Source organism: Nematolebias whitei, chromosome 13 (genome assembly GCF_014905685.2).
Source record: "Nematolebias whitei isolate Nwh7 chromosome 13, NemWhi1, whole genome shotgun sequence".
In the NCBI taxonomy this organism is placed as follows: Eukaryota; Metazoa; Chordata; class Actinopteri; order Cyprinodontiformes; family Rivulidae; genus Nematolebias; species Nematolebias whitei.
The window spans coordinates 23,979,163-23,996,102 of record NC_056510.1 but is presented as its reverse complement, the minus strand read 5'-3'; the positions used below and the strand labels follow the sequence as shown (position 1 = coordinate 23,996,102).

The 16,940-nt window shown below is 39.9% G+C and overlaps 1 protein-coding gene across 2 annotated transcripts; it reads right to left on the bottom strand.

The window, feature by feature from the left end:
- Positions 1-247: 247 nt before the first annotated feature.
- On the bottom strand, positions 248-16,919 carry LOC119419182 (vang-like protein 1). 2 transcript variants are annotated; one of them, XM_037686493.1, is made up of 9 exons: positions 16,709-16,919; positions 15,512-15,631; positions 15,138-15,153; positions 7,566-7,994; positions 5,231-5,406; positions 4,221-4,358; positions 2,754-2,873; positions 1,900-2,134; positions 248-520 (listed from the first exon to the last, which is right to left on the bottom strand). In XM_037686493.1, exons 1-9 carry the CDS (start codon positions 16,768-16,770, stop codon positions 260-262), a joined length of 1,557 nt encoding a protein of 518 aa, XP_037542421.1. In that variant the 5' UTR covers positions 16,771-16,919; the 3' UTR covers positions 248-259. The 2 variants fall into 2 exon arrangements, with proteins under 2 accessions (XP_037542421.1, XP_037542420.1); XM_037686492.1 differs by lacking the exon at positions 15,138-15,153 and having other exon boundaries at positions 2,754-2,904; positions 4,225-4,358; positions 15,460-15,631.
- Between the last annotated feature and the right edge of the window lie 21 nt (positions 16,920-16,940).

Here is a 16,940-nt window from a genome sequence, read left to right as displayed (position 1 = left end):
GAGATGTTTGTGCATAGAGGAAGAACGAAACTGTGCCCTGCGTACATCCACACAGAAAGTCAAGCGTCTTTCCTCCTTCTTTTGTATCGTTTATAATCCTTCAAGTCTCCCATCACAAAGACAAAATACTTTATATGAGAAAACTACTTACACAGAAGTACAAAAAAAAAAAAAAAAAAAAACAGTATAAAAAGTTCATTTTGAAAAAAAAAAAAATCCAGTCAGAAAACATGAACAGTTCTGCTCGACTGAGTTGCTACTACACGGAGGTTTCTGACTGGAGCAGCAGTATAAACTTGTGTAACTTGGGGTCGATGTACTCCTCGGTCAGACGGATGTATGGGATGCTCTTGACCGTGACAGCTAAGCTAAAGTCAAGACACTTCAGCAGGAACTCGGTCCCCTCCTTAATGGCACTGGTGACAGAAGCCTCACTGATCAAAGTCCACTGATCGGCCATCCAGCGCTCCGGGCCGTACTGCAGGGTCGGACCAGGAGCGAGGTAAGCCTCGAGGAAGGCCTGAATGCAAAAAAAAGTAATGTCACTGCCGAATTAACTAAACAAACAGGACACCTCGTCTAACAAACAGGACACCTCGTCTAAAGCTGTATTCTGTATTTTTCAGACTATAAGGCACACTTAAAATCCTTTAATTTTCTCAAAAATCAACTGTGAGCCTTATAATCTGGTGCACTTTATAGTCTGATAAAAATGTACTTTTTACAACCATTTTATAGCTAAAAGTTGAAATGTGAAGTAGATTTATGCTAAAACCCATTATTTATATATAAAATCAACAATTTGATGTCCATTATTTATTTTTACGTGAAGAAATCCCTCAGTTTAAATAATTAGCACATATTCTAAGAAAGAAAGTTTCATAGCAATTCATAGTAAACCTCTTTTAAATATCCTTACATTGCCTCCAGTCCTATGGTTCACGGTTGCATTTTGTTTTTTACATATACCAGTAAATCTATGGTTATTTGCAAATAGTGTTAATACCAGCTAGTTATAGCACTTGTTGTGCAGTCCGGGACATTTCTGCAAGAATCTTTTATTATTTCTGTTAGAATAACAATGTAATGTGGAACTACCAGCAAAGTAAAAGTGTATAAAATAAGCTTAGCCTAAAATGCTATGATATTAGAGTATTGTTTTAAGACACCAGTAATCTACTATATTCTTGGTTCCACTCAGATTAGCTGCTCATTTTTTTTAAATTATATTCAGAATTATACTCTAAATATCCAAATTGAGGTTGTTCAAAGAGCTATCTATAACAGGTATGATATTAATTGTTCATAACTGTTCCACAGAACCTCAATTCCAAAGATCTTAACAATAAGATCCACCATCTCAGTTTGGAATAGTTCCAAGAAGAAGCTCTTGGTGATTAAGAAAATGTCAATGCATGCATGTTTGGAGTTCTAGTTGATTGGACACATTTTATTTTAAGCCTATATGCCTTTTTAATATATTTTTTTTAAATTCCAGTCAATAAAGACTTAAGTGCTAATAAAATCTAATCAAACCAGTTTAAGCAGCCTAAGCAAGTAAAAAAAAAAAAGATTGTTTCAGCAACCATGATGATTAAACTTCACATTAAAATCAAACTTTTACTCAATAAATGCATCAGATGTTGTAAAAAAAACATCCTTATGAGTCTGTGGAGAACGGAACGTGACTAAATGAAATAAATACATAATAATGAAATGTATTATTTAATTATTACATACATAATTAAATCATTAAACATACAATTAAATTATTAAATACACAATAATTTTTTTTATTTAATGATTCATTAATTTATTACATTTTGTAATACATTAATTTATTATGTATTTATTTATTTCATTTAGTCACATGCCGTTCTCCATCCATCACATCCTGACCTTAGGGCTCATGTTATTAACGAGACAAAAGGCGAGGTGCTTCTGGATGCTCTCCATGGTGTGGCAGTGCTGCCTCCTGGTGGTGCGGAGGTATTTCTGCATAGCTCGAGCCATGGAGGGAAACACAGCTAGAGCGGCCTCGTGAACATCCATGATGTCAGACGGCGTTGCGTTCTCATCCTCTTTCTTCATCCGGCGGACGTGCGTGAAGGCCTCCTCCACAGCCACCACCAGCCTGACACACATGGACACACAGCAGTTAGTTAACCTGATTCACCTGTTTTTAAATAAAATCGCTCGTACGGAGAATGCGGTTCAGACTCTTAGATATTGTGTAGCACCCATTACAATACTGCTGGCAATTCATTTCTACTAAACAAAAAGTATAACGTTTTTGTAGTTAATCTATTTTCTGCAAATAGTCACTGATGCTGTGACCTCATTAGGCATGGACTCAGTTTTATCCCATAAAGTAAACCGTAGTAAATTGTGGATAATAAAGCTGACCTTCAAGGATTTGTGAAACATTGGATTTGGAAATTGCTCTGTGCGGCTACATGGCTCAAAACCAAGAGCTTATTTGGGACTGTAGAATGTGTTGGATCTGAAGTGGTTGATGATGAAAAACTAAATGTTTTGCTTCAAACAACCAGTTGGGTCAAGCTGCAACAAAAATTAAACTAGGCGTGTCAGGCATAGCAACATTTACATAAAATGTACTCGTATAGATGTCAGCTGCATGCATAATGTTCATAAAAAATTTAAAAGGTGCATGTGTAAAATTCAAATGCTCCCTGTTCCTCCCTCGTGTATCCTCTTGGCTCAGATTCTAACGTGCAGGTGGTTTGACTCACCTTGCTCTGCGTTTGCGAACTCTCCTTTCATAGTCGGCCTCTTCGTAGTACAGCTCATTGTGCGCATTGTCTTTGCGTTTGGCGGCAGGTGGAGCCGTGGACCGCGACTGATTTCCATCACTGGTCTGAGCCATCGCTGTGCTGCCTGGGGCTGCAAACGGAGGGCGAGGACAAACTGATTAGATCAGCTGAAGGAAAGCAGCCCCTGACCCTGCAGCCCCACCACCACCACCAGTGATGAATGAGCACGGTGGTGAAAACTCACATCTGAGGGGAACTCAGATCTTATCACTGGAAATGCCAAACAAGTGAGCGTGAACCTTTCTGGGCCACGATATGTTCATCATAATTATCTGGGAAATTTTGGTCAGACTTCTTCACAAACACTCTGTTGCAGAATCATTTCACTGTGTGTGGCTTGGACTAATTATTTTGCTCATCAAAGTCCAAAAATCATGTTTGATGTTTGAGTTTATGAGAAAAAAACGTAAAAAACTATTAGCGCATGTTTTCCAGGGTTATATTATGGAGGACTTGGTGCATATGCATGAAGATCAGTAGCGTTAGGGGGAGGTAACAGACTAATGCTGCAGGTCAGGTATGGATATAAATCATTAATAGTCTGATCTGCATTTACATGTATTTAAGCATCTTTCTACGCAGGTGAGCAGCTGACACTGTAATAAAAGTTGGATATGAAATATCCTAGATGTTTGTGGCAAGAAGCTTTGTAACTATTTTCTATGGATTAAACACGTGAACATGCACTTCTTTACCTCCTGGCCTACATATCCCGTTATAATAAGAGCAGTGACTGTGGATGAATGAATGGGGAAGAAAGAAGCACGTGCAGGGGTTAGCAAGGGGGAAAAAGGACTGAACAGGAGGAGCTGGAGACAGGCTGAACGGCTGGAAGGAGAGATGTGGGAGAATGTGAGAAATGAGCGTTACTCTGATGAATTATTTAAGGCTTGAAATTCTGCGGGCCCCTGGAGGCCTTTCTGTTGCACCACGATGGGGAAAGGGATGGGCTGCATGGAATGCGCTATTAGGGCACCACATCCCGTACTATACCCCTGCAACAGATCCAGAAAGCTTCAGTGCTCTGGAGCCGACGGGAGACTAATGGATGGCGAGCAGAAGATCCTTTTGTCCACAGACAAGAGAACAATACGAAGCATTGCAGATTATGTGCATCTGGGCGCTGGGAGGCAACGTATAAAGTGCATTATGGCGCTGCACATGGAGTGTGCTTGATAGAGGCAATACTTTGTTCTGGAAGTGAAGGCTTCAGTGTGCAATTTTACTGAGACAAGCTGTGAAATATGTCACGTCTGGTGCTAAACTTTGAACTTTGACCAGTATGATTTGGAGTTTTATTTTATTTTTTAGGTAATAGCAGGAGGGACATACGGTAAATGGAAAAACTTTAGAGCAGAGCAAGAAATTACATGTGTATGAAGTGACTAACCGTCTACGTTGTAGACCTTTAACCCAGCCAGGTGTTTGGCAGCCCGGTGTTTGGAGGCAGACAGAAGGGCTGGGTTGTGTAGTGGAAAGTCTCTGTAGTAATACTCCAAAATGGACAAAGCAGCCCTTTGAATACTGCAAGACACAAGAGACAGAAAAGATTAGTAGAGTTTACATTACAGAAGATTTATACAGGATAAGAGTTAATAATAATCTTGAATCCACCAACAGAAGCTCTTTGAATCTGCTGCTTGCTGTTTTTTCTCTTCTCTCTTGGTACACTGATTAAAAGATGTACAAGAGTAATTTATTATCATTTAGCCGTGACCTGAACCAGACAAATGATCTATTTTTTCCTCACACATCTTCATCATTTACCTGCTCCCTGACTCTGTTGGAAAACTGGCTGTATTAGACCAACGGTGGAGATAACCTTGGACTGAGAACCCCAAATAATGAGCTGAAGTAATGGAGCAAACTCCCTTTGTTTGCTTTTCTAATCAAGTTTTAACTAAAGAGATCAATGAGGAAACTTAAACTCAATGTAATGTTTGCTGTCAGAAGCTTTGGATTAACTTCATTTTGTTTATTACTCCCTGTTAACCAGTTTTTCTATAACTCTCAAGTTCATATCACATAAATCGAACGCAAATGCCAATCTTCAGGTCATTTTGCGTTAATGCCAAAAAGGAGACAAAGCAAGACATTCACAAAGCGAGCACCCTGTCCGGCCCTTTTTCATCCCTCCCCCAAACTCTCAGAATATCTTCCACTCTGACGAGACTCCTGAGTAACTCGATTACTGCCTGTGCCAATCTTCCCTGTGGACATGAGCCTCCAATTACACACATACTTCAGCAAGGGGAGTGTGGCAGAAAGCCTCTCTGTATGTGTGTGTGTGTATGAGTGTGTGTGAGTGTGTAAGAGTGTGCAAAAAGGTCAAATTCACGTGAAGTTGCTGAGGGCATCTGTGTAACTGTGGGAATGATTTAAGCATTCTTGCATACCTGAGCTGTCCTATGTTGTAGTGACGGGTCTCTCCGTCTGTGGAGCGGATCACACAAACGCTGTAGCAGGGCCGAAGGTGGCGGAGCTCCAGCAGCACCACCGCCAGGTAGTGAACGAACAGCTGTGAGTCCACCAGGGACACGGCGAACTGGACGATACCTTGGTAATCCTCATCCTGGGTGCACCACACAAAACGTTATATTGGATTCAGCTTTTTTAAATACATTCCTGTTGTTTTTTTGGTCCAAGGTGTTAGGAATAAAAATCATGGCTGTTGGATACCAGCCAACTCCTCATCTTTGATCTCCAGTTTCATGAAATACAAGCAGCTTTCAAACTGAACCTGAACTGAGCTTCTGTTCACCTTTAAGGGTCTACATGATGTTCCATCCCTGCAAGTCCCCCACAACCCCCACGTCACTCAAAATACATTAAATATATTGCTAAACAAAGACTAAAGATCAACCTTATGCTGAATAATAATTTTGTCCATGACCTGACTGGTCAAACGTTTCGCTGCCTAAAAAGAGATTTATTCAACTTTAAGTAGATTATATTTTTGTTACGGTGTATTTGTGTATGAACATATCCACCACAAAGTCAGTCAATGATTTGTGGATTACAAATTTGATGCTGACTAAGTAATGTAGATATCACTACTTTAAATTCCTACACCCAGAAACAAACTAACGATAAAAACAAGCAGTCAGTGGTTCTAATGGTACTGAGTTAGAACCTCGACACACTTTAAAATCTTAAATAAATTATCGGTCAAAGTGTACATTTTACTTTTGTTTTCTAAGACAAAAAAAAAGTTATCTTTTTATTTAAAAAGAAAACAAAGAATAATGAGTTACAGGATATAACAAATAATATTATTTTGATAAAAAATTGCATCTGTTTGTGTTCTTTCATTTGACTTAAACTTTATTAAAATAGAAAATTATTGTTGAGAATAAAAAAAAAACTTTTGAAAATGGCAAGTTTGATTGACAGTTGGACTACGAGACACATACATCATGAAGTGGAAATCCAAGTAAACTTCTTATTTTGGCTTTTCCATTTTCAGGTGTCTCCACAGCGAGTCATCCTCCTCCATCTCACTCTGTCCACATGTCCTCTCTAACTGCATCCATACATCTCCTCTTTGTCTTTTTCCTGGCAGCTTCATTTCTAACATCCTTCTACCAATATACCCACTGTCCCTCCTCTGGACATGTCCAAACCATCTCAGTCTGGCCTCTCTAACTTTATCTCCCCGTTGTTCAACCTGTGCTGTACCTCTGATGATCTTATTTCTAATCTTATCCATCCTTGTCACTCCTAAAAAGAACACCAGCATCTTTATTTCTGCTACTTCCAGTTCTTTCTCTTGTCTTTTTGTCCATATCTCTGTCTCCAGACCATACAACATTGCTGGTCTCACCACGGTCTTGTAAACTTTTCCTTTGACCTTTGCTGACACCCTTTTGTCTCAAATCACTCCTGAAACTTTTCTCCATCCACTCCATCCTGCCTGGACTCTCTTTTTCACCTCTTTACCACAGTCCCCATTTTCCTGGACAATGGACCCCAGGTACTTGAAGTCCTGCACCTTTGTGACCTCTGATCCTTTTAGCCTCACTGTACCACCGGCCTCCCTCTCATTCACACACATGTACTCTGTCTTACTACGACTGACTTTCATTCCTCTTCTTTCAAGTGCATACCTCCACCTCTCCAAGTTCTCTTCCACCTGTTTCCTGTTCTCACCACAGATCACAATGTCATCTGCAAATATCAAAGTCCATGGGGATTCCTGCCTGACCTGATCTGTTAGTCTGTCCATCACCAGAGCAAACAAGAAGGGGCTCAGAGCTGATCCTTGATGCACTCCCACCTCCACCTTGACGCTATCTGTCACTCCTACAGCACATCTCACCACTGTCCTGCTGTCCTCACATATGTCCTGTACCAGTCTAACATACTTCTCTGCCACTCCAGATTTCCTCATGCAACACCACACCTCTTCCCTTGGCACCCTGTCATGCTTTTTCTAAATCTACAAAGACACAATGTAGTTCTTCCTGACCCTCTTTGTACTTCTCCATCAGCATCCTCAAAGCAAAGATGGCATCAAAGATGGCTCTTTCTTGGCATGAAACCAAACTGCTGCTCACAACTTCTTTTTAATTAAAAGAATTACAGGTAGCTTCATTCTTGATAAAAACATATGCTTGTAGCAAGCTTTATTTGTTTTAAACATTTCCAAAAATAATTTGAAAATATTTTTCTTGATTATGAAAGCCATACACAAAATAATATTACTTTTTGAAGGAATTCTTGCAAACCTACCTGTGCATCGAGGATCCGAACCCCATAGAAAAGCCAGTAAGACATGGTGAGCAGGAGTGTAAGCGTAGTGAGGAAGGCACGATACACACACACCCTGGGTAGGCAAGCCCGGCTCGGCCTCAGAAACAAGGCCCAAATAGCAACCAGGAGCATGAGGATCTTGAAGGAGATGGAGAGGAAGAGACCCTCGCAGGCTGTGTCACAAGTCTGAGGTCTGTCAGGCCACATCACTGCTGGAAGAAGCAGGAAGACCAGGGGGGTGGCCAGAACCAGCAACCCCACGCATGAACCCACAACCAAAGGGAGGTAGCGGCGGAAACTCTGGGTCCGGTCCTGTATCTCCTTCCCGAGGCCAACAACCTCCTCCTGGGAAACGCTGAGCTCTGAAGTCCCCGTCACTGCTGTGGTGGTTTCTCCCCAGTTATCATCCTGAACGGAGAAAACAGGAAAAAAGGGGAATAATTCAAGCCATTACTCACATTTGAAAATCACAGGCTGTCAAATGGTCTTTAACAAAGTTAACCTTCAACTGCTGACCAAATGCAGGTTTAAATCCAGGTGAGCTGCTGCTTCTTAAACACCTGAAAAGAAAGCTTTTGCTTAGTTTGGCTCTAGACTGGGCAGCACGATGGCTCAGTTGAGGGAGCTGTTACCCCTCAACGAGAAGGTCGCCAGATCGAATCCCGGCCGAAAGCCTTTCTGGGTGGAGTTTGCATGTTCTCTCCGTGCATACATGGGTTTTATACGATTTCCTCTCACAGACCAAAAACATGCATGTTAGGCTGATTGGTAACTCTAAATTGTCCCTAGGTGTGAGTAAGAGAGTGAATGGTTGTTGGTCTCGTTTGTCTCTGTGTCCCTGTGATGGACTGGAGACATGTCCAAGGCGTCCCCCACCTCTCGCACCGTGACTGCTGGATATGGGCACTGATGACCCCTGCAACCTGAAAAGGAAGAAGTGGGTAAAAGATAATGGATGGATGGATGGATGGCTCTAGATCAGGGCCTTCCAACTAAATCGCCCAGGGAGCCACAGTTAATGAACTCCAAGAGCTCAGGGGCCGGACATCCAGCAGCTATTGTCAGTAACTAAGTTTGTTTTATGGTTTAAAATCTAGGTTTAATTGAAAATTAACCCATTGTTGGGCCGAACTGCACAGATCTAGATTGAATATGCTCTGTGAAAATGTAACAGTGGTAGCAGCTACACCTAAAGGGAAAATTAAATCAGTTGCTGACCATGAAGCAACTGCTTGTCTATAAATTAAGAAAGTGACCGTCTTTAAATATATAAATGGTGGTAAAAAAAAAAAAGGTTCCCTAAAATAAGCCCAAACGTCATCCATGACGAAATGAGACATGTCTGTTGGAAATGGACAAACATGAAGTATTTTAATTTTGCTTACACACTTCTTAGTCATCAAAGCACAAAAGATTTCAAGGTCCAGGCACTCAGCACATCTTATTTTAAATTGTCTGACTTCCTTTGGTCTTGCCTCATTACGGTAAGCCTGAAGTAATGTAGGACGACAGCACTGGGTGGGTAGTAAGGTTCAAGCAGCAAGAAAGATGTGCACTGCAGCATGAAGCGCACGCAGACACACACACTGGATCACAACCACGAAAGCTGTAGCTTTTATGCCCATCATTACAATCTATAGTAATTCTTTTTCATCCAAACAGTCATTATGAGCATAAATATTTCCAACAAACTAACATGGGCAGGATAAATTTACGTCTACTCCAAGGAGGCATTTGTTTTTTTGTTTTTTGTTTTCCTGTCATTAATTCAGACAACTAATTAGTCATTCATTGTCCCCGCGAGTGTCCCTGTGTTGAGCCAACTACAACCAATCACTTCTGGAGCTGCTGTGGAAAGACAGATGGAGGCTGGAAAAACGACAAGCTGCACGGAAACACCTTCTTGTCTTCACACACGTGCACACTCACACACATATAACTAAGAACATCAAGAACACGTCGAGCCTCCAGCCTGCTGCGAAGCTGCTGCAAAACCAGACAACAGACGGTCACATTAGAGCTCACCTGTCTGGAGTGTGTGTGTAGAAATGAAGCCTGGGCTATTAAGATGTTAAAATAAACGTGCGCAGGTGTAGTGAGGACTGGGGTTATTTTTGGTAGATAACATTTCAAGTCAACATTGCAGCAAAATACTAAATGCACACAGATTCCATCCTCCATTGCAGTTAACAACCAATTAACTCAGCCTTGCTGGAGGAGGGGGACACCAACGGGAGCCAGAAGATAAATGAGCATAAAAAAAGGAAGGAAAGTCAGAGAGGGGGAAGGCTGTAGTGCAATATGGCAGCAGAAGAGAGGAGAAGATGAGGCTGAGGAGGTGTGGAGGTTAGAAGTGTTTTATCCTGCATGTGTGTAATGAAACCAGAGGTCAGCTGGGCACAAGCAGCATCAGCTTCCTTTAATTGTGTGAATGTTTATGAAGCATTCACTCTATTGTGATCCATTTTTCTTCTGTACGTATTTCGGCTCGATTCTAATCCCGCAGCTTTCAAGCCATTTCAACAAATCATATATCAAAACCTTCAGATCGTTCAGGACAATCAGGCTGAGACTTTTGGTATTGATGCAACTTTAGCTTTTTGGAATATTTATCCTTTTCTGCCATTTCTTTTCCTCATAGGAAATGAATTGAGCTCATTTTTACCTCCTTCAAATCTCTAGATCTGTTTACAACCTTTTACTGCTCCTTTCACATTTTGCTCTGCTTCAGCTTCTTTCAGCTTCCTTGTGCAAATTTAAACTTTTTTCCCAGCTATTTTCAGCTGTTTTGTGCTCCTTTCAGATTCTTTCTGCTAACTACAACATTTTTTTTTTGTTTCTTCTTACTTCTTTCTGCTAAACTCATCTTGTTCTGCTCCTTTCAGCTTATTTATGCAAGTTTGAGCTTGATACTATTTCAGCTATTAGCTGTTTTTATGCTAATTTAAGCCTTTTCAACTAATTCAACATTTTTTAAACATTTAAACTTTTTTCGGCCTAATTCAGCAAAAATGTGCTCTCTCCACTTCCTTAAACTTTTAGCTACTTTACAGCTGTTTTTTTGGTCTAATTTCAGCTTTTTTTTCCAGATAATTTCCATTTTTGTGCTCATTTCTGCTTCTTTCAACCTAATTGGGCAAACGTTATTTCTGCTATTTTAAATGCTAATTTAAGCATTTTCATTTACATTTCTAACATTTTTAAGCTAATTTCAGCTGTTTTCAAATAAATTCAAGCTTTTTATTGTAATTTCTGCTACTTTCAGGCTAACTAACGTATTTACGCTCATTTCAGCTTATTATGCTTGTTTCATCTTATTTCTGCTATTTCAACTAATATTTATCTGTTTTATGCTCATTTTTGCTTTTTCAGCTAATTCCTCCATTTTTAAAAAAACTAATTTAATCTCTTTCCACTTCATTCTGGTAGTTCAAGCTTCTTTCTGCTTTTTCAGCTTCTTTTCAGCTTTTTTTTTTTTAGCTAAATTCCTAATTTTTGTGCTAATTGCTGATTATTTAAACATAATTCAGCAAATATGTGTTCGTTCTGCTTTCTTCAGCTACTTTAGGCTAGTTCTTCATTTCAGCTACATGTCAGCATGTTTTTAGCTAATTTCAGCTGTTTTTCAGCAAGTTCTTCAGCAATAAGCATTCACACTGCATTTTCACAGGAAGTGAAATTTCTCTAGTTGCTATTTTAAGTTCAGCTCTTATCCCTTCAAGTTTTCTTCTATTTCATATAAAAACACAGTTTGATGACCGGATCTATAAATAAAACACATCATCCTACACTTGATTGTAAGATCAAAAGCAAACAAAAATATACAAAGTATAATATGATCTGAACTTGAATATGAGTAGTTTTTACCTCAATTTGGAAATGACTCTTGTAGCCTTGTTTGAAGTGCAATTTTAAGTTTAAATTGAAGCTGCTTAATAATTCAGAATGCATTAAGCATTGATTTAAAATCTGACAAACCATCCCAGAACCAAGATTTCTATTCAAACATCTGCAATTATGGCTTGTTTAGATATGAAGAAACAGAAATCACCAATAAAGCTGTTAAAACCAGCCACAATGTCATTAATTTTAATGCTTAGTCAGACAAGTCTTTGTAGTAATATAGTAAAATTAAGAGAAACTGACAGAGACAGAAAGAAACAGAACAATGTGGTTGTTGCCAGTTTTCTCAGATCAGACAGAAGCAGATTATGGATTATCATTCAATCTGTGAAACACCACAACTCTGCAAATATGCTGCCAAGAGCAAAGTACAGTGTGAAGTGTTTGTGTTGGAGATGATTTAGTGTCTGTGTGTGTCAGTGTGTGTGGGAGATTTATTATAAGTGTGAGACGAAAATGTTTATAACTCCTGGAAGGCTTCCTTGACTTTTCTGCTTTCCTTTTACTGCAGGGCGTGTTTTGATATCAAATAACATGCATGTGTATGAAATGTAAACAGATACACACATCTATTCTGAGAAATGAATAAGAAGATAGTTCAGATCTTAAGAAGTTTATGAACAGGTAGTCGCAGATAACGCTTTGAACAACCTCAATTTAGACAAAAAGAGTTTAATACCATGTCCACACAAAACACTGTCTTTCTAATTTTTTTTAACCATTATCAAAAATATTTTAGTCCTAGCTCTTATGTAGTTCTGAATGTCTTCAGATTAATTTATAGCCAGCAGCTTAGTCCCTAGAATATTTATATAACATACAATAAATAAAAATTTAAAACACTCAACCAGTACTCAACATACTTGTCTCATTTCCACTCAGTTTCATTCTTCTGTAATGTGGTTTTGACAGCAAACCTAAAGAAAAACCACAACTACTTTGTTCGGCTGGGATTGACAATAGAGACATGGAGGTAATCTGAGGATATATATATACAGTAGTCATCATTTAATGGCAGAAAAAAAAAACTTGAAATCATATTTAATTTTATTTGATGTGTCACGAAAACATCAAACTATGGAGACAGTGTGCAGACAATAAGACGTCACAAAGAACAAAATCTAATTTATGCTTGTAAAGAACTGAGAACTGGTTGCTTTCATGTATAAAACGCAGCTCAGAAAGACTGAAGAGTCTGTTAGGCTGTGGTCTAGTCCACACTTTTCTAGTGGGTATATCGCAGTAAAGTTAGTTTTACGGTGGACACCCCTGAAGCCACGTAGTGTGAATGTCCAACGTAAAACTAACTTTACCGCGGTCAGTCCGTATACTGTGCTTAGAAACCAAAGTACACTGGTTAGTACAATGTAATCGTCAATTTATTTAGATTTTTAAGCGTATTGAACATTTCCAAATTTCTCTGATGCTTATAATTGAATGAATGTACAACAAACTTTGTACAACAGTTGGCTTTGTATTAAAAACACGTTATAGAATTTATAAAACTGTATCAAAGCAAAACGTGTTCAAGTATTAAGTAGTAAGTACAGAATTATTAATTCTACAATAATTTGCTGGATAAGAGGATGTAATAGGGAGTGGTGGCGCCGAGGTTAGAGAAGATGGGCCTGTGATCGGAAAGTCGCAGGTTCAACTTCCAGTACAACATCAAAATGTGGGTGGAAAAGGTAAAACACCCACACCTGCCTCCACCCTTATTCACCCCACTCTGGGCCCCTGAGCAAGGCCCTTAACCCCACCATCTGCTCCCTAAATAGGTCTCTCCTGACAATGAGTTCTCATGACTCGAGAATAAATAAATAAGTAAACAAGCGCTGCATACAAGTAGATTGTTATGGAAGCTGCTGTTTAACATATCAATGACACGTGTCTAATGATATGTCATGTGTTACTGGGCACTTTTAAGTGGGTCTACAGAAATCCTGAAGCTTTTCTACTGAGTATACTCCGTATTCTCGCGTATCATGTAGACTACATCATTGCTGTTAGAGTGTGTGTGGTTTTAGCTCTGCAGATTGCAATAAGCGTTTCAAATAAATGCATTTTAAATTTAGGGCCTTGTTTTTTCGTGGACCTTGGAAAAATTCAGACGTCTACTCAAGATTTAGACGTCACAGAACACTTTATATCAAATCATATCCAGAATGTCCACCGACTGGTTGTTGTGTTAGCATCTTGTCAGGGGATTTAGGTTAAGGTTTATGGATGTTTTTAACTACCATGGCTGAGAATGTTAACTGCCCATGAACCATGTGTTGGAGTTAGCAGGAAGTTATTTTCTTGAGGGGAAGGCTGAATGAGGAGCTGATTTAATCCTGCATGTGCAGTCCAAGGACACCAGTCTGCTGCCTGCGAGCTGAGAGCTGATAAGTGTATAGAAACAATTCTAACACGCTGCCTGGTGCAGATTCTCATGACTGGGCTCCATGCATGCATCTGTGTAACCTATTGTGAAAGTCTGTGCTTGCAAGTAAACCAGTTAATAGTCTCCTGCTGTCGACTGTGGCTTCTTTGGGTAAGTAAGACGAAGAGAGGATATTTTGTCCAACACATCCTTTGAACTCTAAAATACACACCGGGCAGTGAAGCATTTAAACATGGTAACATATGGTTTGGTGTTACTGGAGCTAACACTGTGAGGAAACTCAAGTTGCTCCTTCGGGCACAAAGTCCATCACAAAGCAGCGTGGATGGTCTCAGTAACTGACACACACACATTCACACACCAGCTGCACCCTAAGACCATATCCTTATGTCATGCATGTAAACACGCAGGATTATTCATATCACTTTTCCCAAAGTGGCTTTTGGCAGGAAACTCTCAGCTAATCTCAGTCTGGGAGCACATCTCTCTGCACTGGAGACCAGTTTGTGTTACATTGGCTCTGCCAGCTGTAGGCTGCTCCACACTTCAGGAACGGTGGACTTTGGTGATGAGGGGCACCGACAGAAACGACAGCGCTGCTGCCGCCATTGGAACAACACATTTTTGTGGTGTTTTTGCGGTTCCTATGGGAGATTACCTTACACTGCCGACAAAGTATCACAAGCCACAAGCAGACAATCACACGCCAGTGGGGAATGTGTGGAATGTTACTTTCCCGCCATAAGGAGGTGAAACAGATGAGAGATGGCAAAATAGGTCAGAAAATGTGGGCACCAGTTTCCCACACAGAAAATAAACCTGTTTTATCCTGATGAATGCAACATGAACGCTGTTTGTGCAACAAATAAACAGCCTTTTTACCGTTTTTAACATTCAAAACCTTTTATCTGAGACGACATGAAGGCTGCCACAGGCATGCTCTGCATGAAAATACCTTTACATTACTCCTTCTCTATCCAGCCATTCTTTTCCTCTCTCTGCAGCTCCGTTAGCTTCAGTCAGCTCCTTTTAGGGAAACACCTTTAAACTAACATGTAAAAACAACAAGCTGTCCCTCTATCTGAGGAAACCTGCCTGCCAGTGTCACAGTGACAAGAACGGCAAAGGAAACCAGCTTGTAAGTGGAGCGAGGCTGAACTATTTCCAGGTTTTGTGCCAGGCTAAACCAACAAAAACCAAACAAAGGGGCTTGAAATGTTTCTTCTAAAGCCCTGACAGAAAACAGTGAAGTATGGAACCACTTCCTCACCTCTGGTCCTCGACGCACTGATTTCATTAAACATCTACTGATGCTGCTTCAGCTGCATCATGAGAAGTGTTTCTTCTCGTGACCCGTTTGATTTAGTTTCATCATTATTTCATGTAAGGCAGCTGTGAGGGAGCAGGAGTTTAGAAGGTCAGGATACAAAGTTCGTACAAGGATTATCGGATTTATTCTAAACTAATGTGATTATTGCAGGGACAATGGCAGCGTGTGCAAAAATAACCTGCAAGCACAACAAGCTTTGTGAGTTTCAGCTTTCTGGCTACTCCAGTCTGTGTTTGATGGGTAATGATAATAACCTGAGCATCTTCTCCATGATCTGCTGCTGGTGTGGCTTCTCCAGGCAGCGGCTCTTCATTGTGGACCGGGGAGTCCTGGGACGGGGTGTCGGGGGGGTTGATGACCACGGATCTCTCTGAGCGACTGCTGTCTTTGCTGCTGGTGGCTTTGTGTCGTTCACGGCTTCGATCTCTGGATAACAAGGACAAAACAATGAAGAATACCATCATAGATATTAGAATAAAAACTTGTTTATTAAGATGTAGGAGCATTGTTAAATATTCTGAACATGATGGCAATTAAACAAACAAACAAACAAAAATAAATATTGTTTAGAAGTCCAGAATTTATTCAAATGAAAAAAAAGTGTGCTTTTTTATTGTTCATATCTGAACTGAAAATATTAAAACCAGAAAAATGTTTGAGCCAGAAAACAAAATATTACATCAAATATCAAAAAGAACATTCCATTAAAGTCCAACTTTTAAAATATACAATTTTAAAACCCATTTATGAGCTTACTTTTCTTAAAGTTGTTCTTTTAAATTAAATTCTCTATTTTCTGTTTGTATCGTGTTTAAATTCCACTTTTTAAAAAGGTTTTATAAGACTCTACAGCTGCAAACCTATTTTTTTAATTTAAACCTTTATTTTTCCAGGACATAAACTCATTGAAATTATTAATCTCTTTTACAAGGATGTCCTGGGAAATGTAATACCAATGTAACTGAATGTCTGAGGATTTGAACATATTTAATTTGAACAATCAAGACATCAAAAGATGCCACCTTAATCTGAGAGCTTTGTGCTAAAAGTAGTTTTAATTTTCTGTCATCTTACAGATAAATTCATTAGTTAAAAATAAACAAACGAGCAAAAAAAACCCATGAAAACTAAATGGAACACAAAGCAAAATCAAGATTATTCAACAAAATAAACAACAGCTGTAAAAATGTAGCTGAGAATTTGACATCTTTAAAGACAATCCGGCCTTGGACTGATCGGGTCGAGGATAAAATGAATCTGTCATTCCTAACGTCGGCCGAGTCGATCCGTGGAATGGGTTAGACTCAGCTGTGATGACCCTAATCCACAACCTCTGCCCGTCTCAATCTCCTGAGCTGTCCCTCTCATCAGCCCAGGACACAACAAACCTTCACTCAAAGGTAAAAACAGCACAACAAGGGCTGTGACGTTACTCAAACTGAACATTGTGTGGTAAAATAAAAATAAAGAGCTGGAGCTGCCAGGCACATGCAGACAACATACCCATGACGGTTTGATCTCCCAGAGCGACTGGAGTAGCCCGAGTGGGTCGACTCGGTGTCCATTCCAACTGAGCTCAGATTTGGTGATTTAGGCAGGGAGGGATGAAGAGGAGGGGGGTGCTCGTCGCGTGGCAGAGGGAGGAAGCTGGCAGCAGCGCTCAGGAGGAGGAGGAATGGGTTGCTATGGCGACGGACCTCAGGATTCCACAGTGACTGACAGCTATCCCAGAGAG

Excerpts from the sequence above, each read along its gene's own strand:
- LOC119419182 (XM_037686492.1), bottom strand. The coding sequence starts at position 16,770 with ATGGACACCGAGTCGACCCACTCGGGCTACTCCAGTCGCTCTGGGAGA. Across the intron at positions 15,632-16,708 it reads GGGAGATCAAACCGTCATGG|AGATCGAAGCCGTGAACGAC; the intron begins GTATGTTGTCTG and ends CTTGTTATCCAG. Across the intron at positions 7,995-15,459 it reads ATCATGGAGAAGATGCTCAG|GATGATAACTGGGGAGAAAC; the intron begins GTTATTATCATT and ends TTCTCCGTTCAG.